This window comes from Lepidothrix coronata, unplaced genomic scaffold, assembly GCF_001604755.1.
Source record: "Lepidothrix coronata isolate B3197 unplaced genomic scaffold, Lepidothrix_coronata-1.0 Scaffold47, whole genome shotgun sequence".
NCBI lineage: Eukaryota > Metazoa > Chordata > Aves > Passeriformes > Pipridae > Lepidothrix > Lepidothrix coronata.
Genome location: NW_016690227.1, coordinates 5,270,373 through 5,285,275, shown reverse-complemented (window position 1 = coordinate 5,285,275; position 14,903 = coordinate 5,270,373). Strand labels below are relative to the sequence as shown.

Below are 14,903 nucleotides of genomic sequence, written 5' to 3'. Positions count from 1 at the left end.
TTAATTTTGTTTTTTATTATGTCAGTATAGTTTCTGAAGTACATGTTGTATTTGAGATGCAGAAAAAGCAACTCAGTATAGCTTATATTTTCTAATTTGTTTCTTCCTTTTTCTTGTGATTATTTTTTATGTGTTGTTGTTTAACTGTGTCCAGGGTTTGAGCTGCTGATTTTTATTTTTTTTATTCTTTTAATAAAGGACATTACAATGACTGGCTCATTTTTCATTCTGAAGTGGTAAATAACTGGGAGACCACCATTGTGTATGCATAGTTTTCTTTTTTTTCCCCTACAAGTGTTCCTTTGTTTTTATTAATGCCTAATTTCTCATTCTGTCTTACCACAAAATGACCAGCTGTCGTAAGTGGTCATAAGCAGCTATTTACAGTCATGTCTAGGCTGAACATTTTTTTAAGGGCTCTTGAGTGTGAGGCATTATTTCCTTTTATAAAACAAGTTACTTTTACCCACATGATAGCTAGTTCTGCTTGTCCAGTAGTGACATCAAAATTACTTACTGGCTGAGTGGGTTAGTATTCATGCTCTTGTTCTTATTTGGATGCAGGTTCCACTTGTTGAAATACCTTTCCTTCTCTCAACATTCCCTTTTGAGGGTTTTGGTCCTTTTAGGAATTTCTCTCTGAAAACAATTTTCAACATGGTGTCTTTAATTGCTACATCTACATCTCAATGAACCTTTTTAGTCTCTCTTTAATAATAATCTATGTTTTTATGTTCATTTTTAGAAACTGAATTCTACTGTAGCAGATTATTTTCTAATTCCAGAAGCATTTTACTACCTGAATACTTTGTAGTAACTGTTGAGAATCAGTAACTGCTTTGGTTTTCTCTACTAAGCTATTTGATTAGATTATTTTCTGGTGCACTTCTTAGGTCTTTCGAAAGTTGATATTAAACTAGATTTCAAAGACTAGCTTTTGTAGGCATTCCTTTGGACCAAAGTGTCCATATTATTTATAACTGATTTCCCATCATGGTTGCCCCGTGAGCCATTCATACATTTCCCTTCTCACATCTGTAGTTACTTGAAATGCCCATGTGCAGAAATAGGTGCTATTTCTTTGTATGCAAATTTTGTTTTAGTTATTATTTACAAGCAAAGTCTGTAGAATTGGAGACCCACTTTTCTTCTGTAGACTTGGAGACCAACATGTCATCTGTACCTTGAAGAACATCACATATATGGGAAGTAGAAATCTGTCAACCTTTAAGTTATACAAAGCTAAAGATTTATCTTTTTTAAATTATGTTTTCTGGGGCTGTAGAAATTGGGCCAGATTGAAAGGTGGTATTTTGGTATTGTTAGCATTCAAAATAACAACCAAATTAATTTCTAAGCTGGAACCAAACAAATAATTATTTTGATCATGTAGTAGAAAGCTTGGATGTCAACAATAACTTCATGTAAGTAAGAACCACAGACAAATTTGGCTTGGAAGGGGCTTCTTCAGTGTCAGATCAAGTTGCTCAGATTCTTTCCAGTTCATTTTGCATTTCCAATGCTGCAATTTCTGTTTGTCACTGTTTTGGTTTGCAACTCAAAGAAGAGTCAAACTGTCTTTCTTGCACCCTCTCCCTGGGGTAGTGGAGTACAGAAATGAGATCAGTGCTACCTTAGTGTAATATATAAACTGAGTTATCAATGATTTCTTGGAAAAAACCCACTGTATAAACGAAGCCTCAGCAAGTACTGTAAAAGCTGTTGCATCAATGGCCTTTTTTTTGCTTCCATATGTGTAAGATCTTCCCTCTATAAAGCTCTCTTTTTTACCTTTTTTTTTGTCATCTTCTTAAGTTCAGCAGTATATCTACTACTTGAGGTTCTCTGTCTAGAGAAGATGCATCTGTGCCCATAGAATTCTTATTGAAATATATCAATGCTACATAAATAGACTTCTTCCTAGTCTTCTCCTCCTCTGTATCATAATCTTATTAAAATGTGTACGTTTAAAAAAAAATTCAAATAACACTTTTCTTTGATGCTTTCCTTCACAGGAGTCTTTCTACTGCTAGGAGACAGAGACAAAAATGTACACATTTGTTCTAACTGAACAAATTATTTTTTAAAGGTCTGAAGAATAGATGGCTTGTTTAGGCTTCAATAAGGCATAGGCAGATCGTATGCTGTGTAAACATATATGATCTCAAGACTTGATTTGTGTTTCAAGAATTTATAAACTCTTATTGTATTGGAAGCTTGTAGAACTAGTGTTTTGGTATGTCAACATGGCTACTTGGCTATCGCACTCTTCTTTTACTAGGAGTTATAAAACAAATGTCTTCTTTTTATTAAATATGGTTTTCTAAATGAATGTTTTATCAAATTCTTTTCTTTGAAGCCTTTCATATTAGATCTGACATTCAAATAGCAGGATTTTATTTGGTTTTTTGGCTCATCCTTGGTTCAATTTTCTTTCATTTTACTCTATATTGTTTCCCAGTTATAACGTATTAAAAAGCAGCAGTGGTCTAGAATGGAGAAATGTAAAAGTATGCTTTTCTTTATACTGTAACTTTATCTTCACTGAGTATCTGCTGGCTCATGTCATCAGAACAGAAGCTATGTCAGGAGAAGCTCAGATTAGAAATAAGTCTTTAAAATTTCCTTCTTCTCTTTTCTCTTCTAGAGAAATCCAGTAAAGAGATAGAAACATCATAGGTTATCATTCTTACTGATGTCTTGATATGCCCTAACTTTTTTTTTCCTACTTGGATAATTAAATCCTGTACATGATCATTAGTCTTCCAGGATGTTTACAAATCAGCATTTATAGTTTCTCTTCAATTGTGACAGTTGTCTAGGGAGTTGGAGAAGCAAGTAGTACTCTAAATTGCTCCCCTTGTTGGCATGACCTCAGGTAGCTAGGAGGAAGAGGAAAAAAGACCAGAACAACCTTCATATTTGGAATATGAGACAGAAGACTCTACCTCATAATGTATGAAGGAACAGCAGTTGCCCTCTTTAGAGAAGGTAAAATTACAGTAAAAATATCTTTTCCTATTGCAAATAAAATTGAAGTGGACAACTACATTATCTTATTCTTGGCAATCTGGCCTTTTCCCACTGGCAAGATTGTAGTTCAAACTAGCTGCAACAAATCTTAAAAACATAGATTATTTCATAGAAAAGCTGGGTTGTGTTCATGACTAGTAAAGGAAAAGGTCCTCAATCAACTACTGTCATCTATGAAATTGTGTGTTTTATTTGACAGTGTTATTAGAATACCTACTTTGTTTTAAAAACTTTTAATTTTTGTTTTTATTGTTGTTGCCTTAGTCTTAGTCTTGGCAGACTTAGACTTTTGTTAATATATAGATATTCCTAAAAATTACTTCAGCTTCTTGTAATAATTCTGAATCTTCTGTCTAGTTTTTTTGTGGTAGGTTTTTTTCGTTGGTTGGTTTGGTGGTTTATTTGTTTTATTGTTGTTGTTATGATGTTCTTCTTCAGGTAAATATTATTTGACAGAAATGTTCAAACATGTTTTGGTTCTAATGGTAAATATTTAGTTTTGCTAAGTGATTTAAAGTTCAGGTTCCCTTTCAAAAAAAGGACTAGAGCAAATCAGGAATATCTGCATTCAAAGTAAATTACTTACTGTTTATAATTCACTTTTTTATTGAAATATTTGCCGTGATGCTGACAATTAGATGTGCCACAATATTAGCTTTAGACCACAGTTGCCTGGGATTTGTTCTGTGTCACAGTAGTTCCGTTTTCTGGGCCGTAGAAATCATACTTTTTTAATATATAAGGGGCAAATATTAGTTATCCCCTGCATTATAGATCCTCTGTAGTTGTTGTAGCTGTAAGTTATTTCTGATGCACACCCCCATCCCTCAACATGAATCATTTAAATATTGCTTTTATACTTTTCTTTTTCCTAGAAAATAATGTAAATAGTATTATTCCTAAAAGTATGCTCTTGAACTTTGATTTAGTTAAGGGGCTTTCTATGCTGAATTGTTTGCAGTCAATCAATTATTTTCTTTTGTGTTAATTTTCAAGTTATACAAATAACTTCTGGGAAACTTAAGTCTTTATATTCATTATTTCACACTCTTCAGAAAAAAGCAGATTTGTACAGGTTAGAGTGATTTGCTTATACATACATACCATCATTTTTGGTGTTTAATCTCCAACTGTTTAATCAAAACACAGATTTCAAGAAATATGAGGTTTGAATTAGTAGCTTAATTGAAACTAGGTAAATTTGTGGCAATTAGACAAGTAATTTGTTTGAAGCAGTCTCCTTGCTGCCCCAAACCTTGCTACTTCATAACAGCTAAAAGGTTTGTGTACATTTTCCAGGGTGTAAACTTATGCTGACCTAGATTTTAAACAAAACTTACACAGACTGAGGCTATGAACTTACGGTTTACATTCATTGCTTTTCAGATATGCCACTGACGGTGGATAGGAATTAGCTTTTTACCCAGTAACTGTTTGAAAATATCTACTAATCAGTATCATTCTTGAAGGAAAAAGGTTTTAGAGAATTTCTTTTTGGCTATAAACATATATATACTTTTTGTAGAAGCTAGGTAATATTATGTGTAAATCAGCAGTTATTTCACATGCTTTGTTAAGTAACTTATGTTCAGCTGAGGAAGGTTTTAACAATTGAATTTCTAGGACAGCACCATAGTTGGGAGTTGAACAATTTCTACCTGACTGTGTGAAGAGTAGATGCTTTCTAATTGACAGATCTTGTTGAAGACTTCTAATATACTATGGTCAAGTAAACATGTATCAAATTGATTTCATTTACCATCTCTTACTGAAGCAATTTGGTGTTCTCTAATGTTACAGTACTGCACATCTGTGCCATCATGGCATATAATGCCTGTCTGGTGGTGTTACAGCTTGTGGTGCAAAAGTGGGGCTGTATAAGTAACTAAATAAATTACTGAGTCATTCAGTGCCTGAGATTACGGTAAGTGTATTTTGAAAAACATCTTTTTTCACTGTGTTCAACACTGCTTGTCTGTTGGAAAATAGTTTGTAGTTCCTGCACTTCCCCATATGTGTATGTGTTTCAATGAGAAGGAATTTTTTCTAAATAATGATCAATTAACTATGAAAACTTTGTGTATGTGTTTCTTGTTTCCTAACAGCACAACTTGGAGACTATAATGCTTCTGTGCATCATTCAGGATATCTCTCAAATTATAACTTTATACCAGAGCAGAACAAAGATTTTCTTACCAAAGTAGAATCTCTACATGAGCAACACAGGTAACATGAACTTTTACTTCTCTCTCACCTCTTGAGTTTTTAAAGAAAAAACAAGATGTTAAAAGGAAGACTCAGGTTCTTAGTAGTTTTGGTACAATAGCCGTTTATATTTCATTACCTTCTGTTAAGTGAAATAGGTGCTAGCCTAATTATATTCAGAGTTTAATGTTAATGTGTTGAAACATTTAAATAAATATCTAGTTATAATCTCCAGTAAATCAGTTAGCCTTATACATTATTAATGGCAACCATCTAGAACACTGTATTAGATGTTTGAGGAACAAGGACATTTGACCATTTTTCAAATTCTATAGATTTTTTGTCTATCTGTGTGAAAAAACAAACAAACAAACAAAACCACCATAACCATAAACCACTTCAATTAATATTGTGCTTTCTCTCCACTCTCATGAGTGTAGTATAAATACACAAATATAAATAAAACATATTATTCCAGTGTGCTGCTAATTACTCTTTCTGACCCTGATGATTTGTCTCTTGTAAGACTGCAATTTTAGAATTAGAGGTGTTGATCAGATATTTGCAAGCCGAATGCAAATATGCCAGTCTAAGAAATTGTCTGTGAACATTCGGGAAAATGAAATCCAAATCTCTATGGACTTGTTTTCTTTGTCTGTATTTTAACTGCAGTAGAGCTAATTCCTCACTCTTTTAGTTTCTTTGATTTATAGCCTGAAATATTTCCATTTTCATCTCCTCCTAATGTTCCTCAGCTCTTTTTTTTTGTCTTTCAATACTCTTACCTCTCGCTCGTTTTTTTACTGCTAGTGGGTGTAGTGAATAGTTCTGAACTTCACGTGTTCCCTAGCAGTCCAGAACATGCATTGGCATTTATGAAGTAGAGGAGAGATAACCACTGAACTCTTAACTGCAACTTCCCTTCTGTTGTAGATACTAATCTTGATTGCTTTCATAGCAGTTCATATTCAGAAACACAGCAGCTGATGCCTCTACTCCTTCCATATTAATTTGCAGTTTCCAGTAGGCTCAGTAGTTTTTAGAGGGGGACCTGTGGACAGGAAAAAAAATAAATCTGCTTGTCTTTAGGAAGCAGTCATCTTGGAGGGAAGATTCTGAAGAGACTCGAAGTGGTTGGGTTGAACTCATATCTTTAGTGCTATGGTAGCAAGAGATATAAAACTGGTTATGTCCTACAGAGACCAGAAGGTACCTTTGGTCCTAAGATGTGGTGGAGTCTGTTGGAAAGACCCCTTTCTTTTCTGGTCTTTTCAATGAAATCAATGCTTTTATTGAGTGACTGTGGCAGAGTGAACCCTTGATGACTGAGAAGTTTAACTGCTGTATTTGAATTAGTGTAGATTGTGGTATTTGAAGTTCTGAATAAAAATACTGAGTAGACTGGACTAGAAGAAATATTTATTGTTTTAACACCTTTTTTTAAACTTGGCTCTTCAGGCCTATTTAATTCAGAGTGCAGGGAGAGGCAGACAAGTTATTATTTATCCTGGCAGTATTTCTTGCATACTCCTTTGGCGTGTATAGAGAATACTTAGGTCTGAGACATGGTTTTGACTAATTCAATGCCATAATATGCTTGACGAGAATGGTTCTGGTGCTCACCAGGCCTTTGGGAAGGAAAGACAGAAGGGGAGAATTTACTTTCTTACCCTTTGAGGAGAACATTCTTGCTTTGGAATGAGATTTCTGCTGATCTGTAGCAAATAATATTTACTGTAGACCATATAAGTTATCTGTAAATTATTGAACCTTTGAATTAGTATTCTTAGATTACAGGATTTTCATTCTTTAGTGTCTGTCCTTTAGGAAACTTTCACAAGGGAAGATTAAAAGGCTTGAATTGGTGAAACACACGGTTTTGAGAAGTTATGTCTTGTCTCGATGCAAGATTTTTGTTACCCAGGATTTATGTTACTTTGCAAAACCTGAGGAAGTAGGTCTCTGAACATGTTCATATCAGACACTATTCAATGGACAGTACATAACTGCTGAGAAAGTCACTGTTGTCATATTGAACTGGTATAGCTTCAGAAATTTTTCTTCTGTATTCATCCCTAAAACCGTGGGGGAGGTTATGTATGTAGGTTCTTCTAACATGGTTTCCTTTTTGTTTCTTGTTTAGTGCATAAGCAGCCTGAGATCTTAGGATGAAAATATTGTCCAAATTGACAAAGTTTTTGTATTACTTGCAAGATCCAGCCATCAGTTTGAGGAGAAGGATGCATTTGAAGCTTCATAGGATGCTTATATATATGACAGATAAGATTTGTTAGGCCTTGGGTATCAACAGCTATAAAAATTGGGAAGAGACACCAGGACCAGTTTCCTCTTACCTGTTTATCTCACCGAATAACTACCATCTGCTTAGGGACCTCAAAGTTTCATTTCATCTGTGATTAAGTAGGAGGGTGTAACAAAAAAACCCATAAGTCTGTGCTGAGATACTTTTTCTTGTTGGCCTTTTAAGATACAAGGTCAGGTGTGGATGGCATATGCAAATTGAGAATTAACATTTACAGACGTTTCTTGTTGGTATGCAACAGACTTTCTGAACAAAGTTCTTGATCAATTTTTTTTAAATGAAATTGATGTACTCTTGCAAATATATTCAGCATCCTTTAGTATAATAATTTTTTTGTTTTTTGTCCTTGCTCTTTTTTTTCCAATATTGTGACATCCTCAAGCCACACTACTGGCTATTGCTTTCAAGTTCAAGATAGCTTTAAGTTTCCTGGAGCATGATCTAATATTTCCTCAAGTGTCTGTTTCAAGGCATAGTGTTTTGATGGCTTGGCATTTAAAAGGATGGATATTAATTGGAAGTAATAGATTCCTACCTTTTGAGTTAAAACCTCTTTAAAAAATGAGAATTACTGCCTTTGTAGCTGCAGTTCTTAACACAATGTTATGCCAGCTTTTTGCAGGTTCTATTTAAATTGGGTTTGATTAACATAATTTGATGCATATAATTTTGGAAGCTTACCTAGCAAAGTGTTCTTTTTACCTGCACTTAATTGTAGATGTGACAAGATGATATCAGATGTCTTTTCTGCTTAAGTGTGTGTAGGTATTACATGCATCGCTCAGCTTCTGTTCTCACAGTTACTGCAATGGGGTGTAGTAGTGCCCGAATCGCTGCTCTGTGCTGTGAGTCCAGGATCACTGTGGGCACAGCACAATGTCAATAGGCTATGGCAGATTCCAGGATAGAGCTGCCTCTTGTCTGATTGTTTCTTTACAGGTCTTGGCCTAGCAGTTTATTGGAGAGGACTACTTTCATTATCACACCTAAAGGAATCTTGTTAAGGCCTCGTTGCATTCCTCTCATATGAATGATTAGTAGGCTGCGTGGGAGAACCAGCTAAATGGGGACCACTGATGAACTCTTTGGGTTTTAAAACTCTTAGTAGATTCTATCCTTTCATAAGGGTACATAACCTGATTATTGAAGGTGTGGGGATTTTTGATTTTTTTGTGTCTGTTAAAAAAAAAAATTAAAAAAATGTATAAGTCTCAGAATTGTAGAAGCTTTCTAGAAGATCAGAAGATCAAATCCTTGTATGTCTTGCTGCACATAGCAGCAGGAGAAAGAAGTATTTTAGGACTTATAGATTGTAGGTAAACTCAGATGGCTTTTCCTTGGTGAGTTTCATAACTTTAACTTTATTAATCTACTTTCTCCCCTTTATTTTATTAATACATTCCTGCTGCTAATCTTTCTTTTAAATTACTTCCTTCTGAGGGACCATGTAATATAGAATATTTACAGATAAAGCTTCTTGCTGTAAAGTAAGGTTTTAGGGGAATGGTTTCCTCATACCTTTGAACATAAGAGATAAAAATTATTTTTCTAAAAAGAGCTGGTCCAGAATGGTTAAAGTAATAACATTGTGTATAATTTGCTCAATTTTTTGATAGAACTTTAGGAGGATTTTCTCCAGTGAAGAACTTGTGGTACTAGTTAATGAGATTTATTTCTCAGACAGTGGGCTTTGGGATTCTTCTCCTTTTCTGCCTTTAAACAAATACAATATAATTTTTTTTATTTGCCTGTGGTTCATATTTATTATTTTTCCCCTCTTTTAGTGGCCTCAAGCAATCTGAAGCAGAGTCCTGCTATATAAATATAGCACGAACACTTGAATTCTATGGAGTGGAATTGCACAGTGGTAGAGTATGTTTATATTGTAATTTTTCACTTGGAAAATAAATTTATATTTTTTTTTCACATGAATGTAATAGCAGTAAAAAAAAAAAGTACTGACTTTACCAGGTGTTCCTTCTAATTATAAGAGTTGGGTAATTTTTTAATAATTTCTGTGTAACATAGGTGTTGGAATTTCAACCAAATAAGCTAGCTCTCCTTGAAAGAGTAACAATGTATTTTTTAAGATAAATTGTTTCATTACTACAGTATATTTTACTTAATAGTTTTAGTAAAGTTTCTAAATGTCTTAGCACAAAAGAAAATGAATGCTCTGTTCTCTACTGTTAGTTGGCAGGTGTTTTACGAGTGTAATTAATCTGAATTTCTAACACTAATTTCTTAAGTGTTAAGAATATAGAGATTTCTTTTAAAATTCCTTTATTCCCTGACACCAGGCTAAATCTAAGCAGTATTTAGCAGCCTGAATGATGACTACTAAAAATGTATTTGAAATCTTTCATATACAGGGTGTGCATTGATGAGAAACATGCCCTAGTATTTCACTAGCTACTGGCATTTAATTGTCTGATCACACTATTCATTTGAGGCGAATCACCAAAATTCTTTTTTATTTGCATTCCAGTGTACAAGTTACCGTTTGTGCTTATATCTAATAGTAAATTGTTTTGTCATAAAGCTTGTAGTATAAAAACTAAATAAAGTGACTGCAGATGAATGATATCCTCAATGAAGATGACTGTTGTTTTTTCTAACATTTTTCTGAGTTTTGCTAATAATTCTGACACTGAGAATTTTAATGAAAAACTCATAAATTTCTGTAATGATGAGGAAGGAATACAATAACTAAGTTGCTTTCTTCAGCGTGGTGCTTTCTTCTGGTTTTTCTTTATACTACCACAGATAAGTGAGTGTTGCATTAGATGTCTAGGAATTCCTAAAGTACTCCTGTGTGAAGCCACTGTAACTACGTTGAAATTATGAAATAAAATGCTCAAACAGTAGAGGCTTTTCTTAAAAATACAGAAGAGTACAAAGGAAAGGAAATAATTAAAGTGCTTCATCTCATATGAGTATCAGGAGAGGCATCTGTTAAATGTGATCAGATATCTTCCTTCACATGCATTGGTTGTGTGTAAGTAACGTAGCATATATGAAGAAATTTCTTGTGTTCTTGTGTCTTCTGACAATGTAAAAGCTTTCATGATTTCTAGTAAAAGCCTTCATGATTTCTAGTAAGTAATTAACTTTAAATGGCAAATGGGCATCTTATTAAATTTGACTTTGCCTAGGTTCATTGTCTGTTGGGTCATCTGCCACCTTTCTGCTTTATTGATGAACTCTTTACTGTTACACTTGAGATTTCCCTATATACACTTAATTTGATCAGTCTACACCTTTTAGCTTCTACTGTAGCCTAGTATTTTGATAAGCCAACTTAAGTTCCAAGACTATCACTATGTGGCTATTCTCTTAATATTCATGAGATGCTATCTCTGAAAATTCTTCCGGTTTTCATTATTCTTCCTGAGTTGTAGGCTACTGAACTACATGCAGGATGTCAGTAGTCATCATGCCAGTGCCAAGTAGTGAAGATAAAGTTGACTCAGACATTTTCAACTAAAGGAAATTTCATTGCAGTGTACTGGGCTGCTCTGTCTCAGTAGAAATACCTTCTGAAGATATCTGCCTAAACAGTGTTTTGTTGTTGGTTTTTTTTCCCTAATGCATTGTTTCATATTTAATGACCTCAGTCTCACAGGTTGTCAGAATATTAGTCATGAACTCCTACCCTGCCTGACACTGAACTGTATGATCTGAATCAACCTAGTCTATTCCAGACTGCTAAAATGCAGACTGTCTTGCTACTGTTTCAATCCAAAATAATATTTTCATCACAATTCAATTTTTTTTGAAGCATGAAATGTTTGAAGTGATCTGTTTTTTCTGGCACTTGAACTGAAGATCTAGACATTTATAAGCTGCTAGGAAGGTAATAGAAAACAAAACAGAAAATATCATGCTACCTTTTAAATCTGAGTTTTGATATAATTTGAATGTTAAGCTTCATTCTTCCTCTCCCTTCCTTATCTCAAAGTGGGTAATGGAAAAAGAAAAGTACAGAGAAATATAATAATCATGAATGTCTTAAGGAAAAGCCTTCTGTAGCAGGTGAATAGCATGCAAAATGTGAATAGCCAACAGTTTTTAATTTTTTTACTTTTATTTTTTTGCTTTGGTACTAAAAGATTTACAAAACTTCAGTCTACCTGCAAAGTGACAGGTTTAAGTAAAAGGACCTTTTTTCATATGGCTGCAGTTGAACTGTAGGCATTACTGATATTTTAATGGACGACCAAGGTGAATTAGGTATCAGGAGCAGTTAGACAGTCAGTGGAGGAATGATTCACTGGGGTCCATTAAACATACAAAAAGCTTCTGATCCAAGAAATCCTCTAGCTATAAGGCACCACAGGCTGAGAAGAGGCGTTATTTATTAGTAGGATTGTAATTGGTTGTCTCTGGAATTTTGTACTTACAAAACATCAGTTACAAGTCATTATATAGACTGAGTGCCATGAGGTAAACCTCTCAGCCAACATGTTATTGTTGATTATGTTCCTCAAGGCCTATAAGAAGTTTGCATTGAAGGTTAGATTTCTCCCCAAATATACTGCTTCTTCACAGAGGCTACCATGTTAGACCCCTGCTTTGGCACAGATGTTTGCAGTGCCTCCTGATATCCTCCCCCTACTTAGTACTGCTCCTTAAATCACCCTTCCAGTTTTCTCACATCCTAGTGCTTTGAACAGATTTGGCAGGGGCTAATTAAACTGTGGCTTTGTGAAAGGGTTTATATCTGTGGATTCCGATGATTGAGGTCTTTACTACTAAGCTAGTCTTAGTCCTCTTAGATTGTGTATGGCAGAAGTACCAGGTAACACCCGGCTCTTATACAATGGCCAGAAGAAGCTGGTGCTCCTGTACTGCTGCTTGAGAGTGGAATACTTTTGGAGGGTATTTTTTGGAATACTTTCCAAAAAAGTATTTCCAATACTTTTGGAATACTTTTGGATAATGTTTCTTGAAGACCAGATGAATATATAATTTCCTCATTTCTTTTCATGATACAAAGTTAAATATTTTTCAGAAGCTGAGTGTGAGCTTTCTTTTTAGCAACTTGCTAAACATGGAACTTTAATCTGAGCTCAGTTTTTGTCAGCAAACACTTCTGCTTTTTTCTGATGATAAATCTGAACTGCTAAAATTGTAGTATTTAAAAATGAAATAGTTTTATGAAACTCAGGAGAGTGAATTTAATATCTTAAAACTGTATTGACATTTCTTGAATTCCTAATCTCCTTTTGACTCTGGACCACTATCTCATTGGCTCAATAATTAGTCTGCTGTTGTCATCTTTTATTTTTACTCAGAGACTCAAAGATAGGAGATTTGTTGAATCAGTATTATTTCCATATCTACCAAAATCAAGATGGTAATGGTAAATTAAATCAAATCTGAATCAGCACTTAATGAGCTACATGCTCATGATAATTTTGGCATAATTTTTTATCTTTACAACTTTTTTTTATTATTATTTCTTTCATGTTACCTGTTTCTTTTTACAAATAGATGCATGTTATTTCTTTGCTGTGCAATTTAACAGCATAGATATTTTGAAAGGGAAATAACTGCACATCAACATCATATTTCTTTTGGAGACCCTCTCTTTATGCTAGTCCAAGATCTAGGTTACAATAACAAATAACAAATAGCATGGGAGATTAGTGGTTTGTACTGGTGCAGAGAGGGGTAAGGAATGAACTTTGTTCTGACAAAACTCTTGGAGAAAATAGAGTAGTTTAGCCTAATTAATCCCTATCAAATGTTTAGCTAATCCTTTATTTATGCTAAATCGTGTCAATTTTCAGCTCTTTCTCCTAAAGCTGTTTTTCAAGACAGAGACAGCTTAATTACATGCAGTTCATCTTCTGAAATACCTCAGTTTTCTCCCCAAACATTAAAATAAAGGGGTGTCAGTTCTGAATTCCTGTATTATGCTGGCATAAACTGGCACTTTGGGAGCTTCTTCCAATGAAGATTCAACCAACTCCTCTAGCAAAAGTTCTTGGCAAAGTGAGGCAGTAGTGTGCTGAGGGTTCTGGGTTACTTTGAGTGTATTTGGCCTGCTACCTATTTACTGATTTTCTTTTTCTATTCTCTCAGGGACAGGTCTGATATTCCTCTCATCTTGCTAGAATTCAGTGTTAATGCACTGTGTATTAAACAGGTTGTGCTCATTCTCTGTGAACTACTGTGGTATTTCACTGAAGGTTTATAAATCACTTTGCAAATTAGGTTAAGCTTCACTCATTCATATGCCTGAATCACTTCTATTCAACTGTTTTTAAGGGATTTATTGTAGACTTTCTACAGTATTGTCAGAACACATGCTACCTGTTCTATTCTTCTGTACCTTACTAATATAAAGAAATTGGGATTGGACATGGAGGAAAACCATATATTAATTGAGGACAGAGTACCATCTAGAGGAGCAGCTATGCTACTGAAGGCTTTCAGAGAATCCATTACCATTGGCAATCCTTTACAAAACAGTCTGAAACTGCTTTTGAGTCAAACCTGATATTTTAAACAGTGGGTTCTACTCTTACATGTGGATTTATGTAGGTGTTGAGCTCTGTTTAGAAATTTGTGTAATAACATATTAGTATGTATTGATCATAAGAAATAGGAAGCCAATATTTCTAACTTCTGTAACATCAATGAGGGCTTATACTGAAATTGACCATCCGGAATCCTCCTCCCTCTCTTTTATTCTTATTTATTTTAAACTCAAATGTCTGCTCCTATGGAAGAATGTGTTTTCTCTTGAGTATCTCAATACCTGGAAAACATTATAAATTTATGATTTTTTTTTTCCCAGTTAAGCATTAAGGAAATGCACCATTTTTGTTTAGTTAATAATGGATTTAGTTGAGTGTATCAAAGATTCATGTATACGTGTATATCTCTCCAACATACTCTCATATGCAAAATTGTGGTCATCTCTCCTGTCAGTCTTTATTGCTAAGACCTTTTTTTTGAAAAAATAAGGAATTATTTCCCCTCTCTTTTTAAACTGCTTATAATCAGGAAATTTGTATTCAGTTCCCAAAATTCTGTGACATTTATCTAACTGATCTTGGGAAGTACTTTAACTTCTTTCTTATGCTGAAATTAATAAGGCTAGACTTGCGAATTTAGTTTGATACTGACCTAAAGATTATCTAGTGTAATAGGATGAACTTTACAACTTGTTTTAATGAATGAAATTTAGAATACCTATTAGATAACATCAAAGGAAAGAGAGGCATGAAAATCAAAGCTCAAATATGTTGTTGAATTTTTTCCTTAAGAATAGCAATTTAAATATAGAAAGCTTGAAAATTAAATTTATAAGTAGATAAATGGGAATGAC

General features: G+C 34.1%; 1 protein-coding gene across 5 annotated transcripts in view; it reads left to right on the top strand.

The window, feature by feature from the left end:
• Nucleotides 1–14,903, top strand: part of PTPN3 (protein tyrosine phosphatase, non-receptor type 3) — a 93,775-nt gene that overhangs the window by 16,439 nt on the left and 62,433 nt on the right. For 4 of the 5 annotated variants that reach the window (XR_001874792.1, XM_017814919.1, XM_017814918.1 and 1 more), the window contains exons 7-8: nucleotides 5,139–5,259; nucleotides 9,346–9,433. Coding sequence is in view for 4 of the 5 variants with exons in the window: in XM_017814919.1 (XP_017670408.1) it covers nucleotides 5,139–5,259; nucleotides 9,346–9,433 (209 nt within the window). In the remaining variant the exon portion in view is untranslated. Of the gene's footprint in view, nucleotides 1–5,138; nucleotides 5,260–9,345; nucleotides 9,434–14,903 lie in introns of those variants that run through there. The other variant, XM_017814920.1, reaches the window with a different exon arrangement.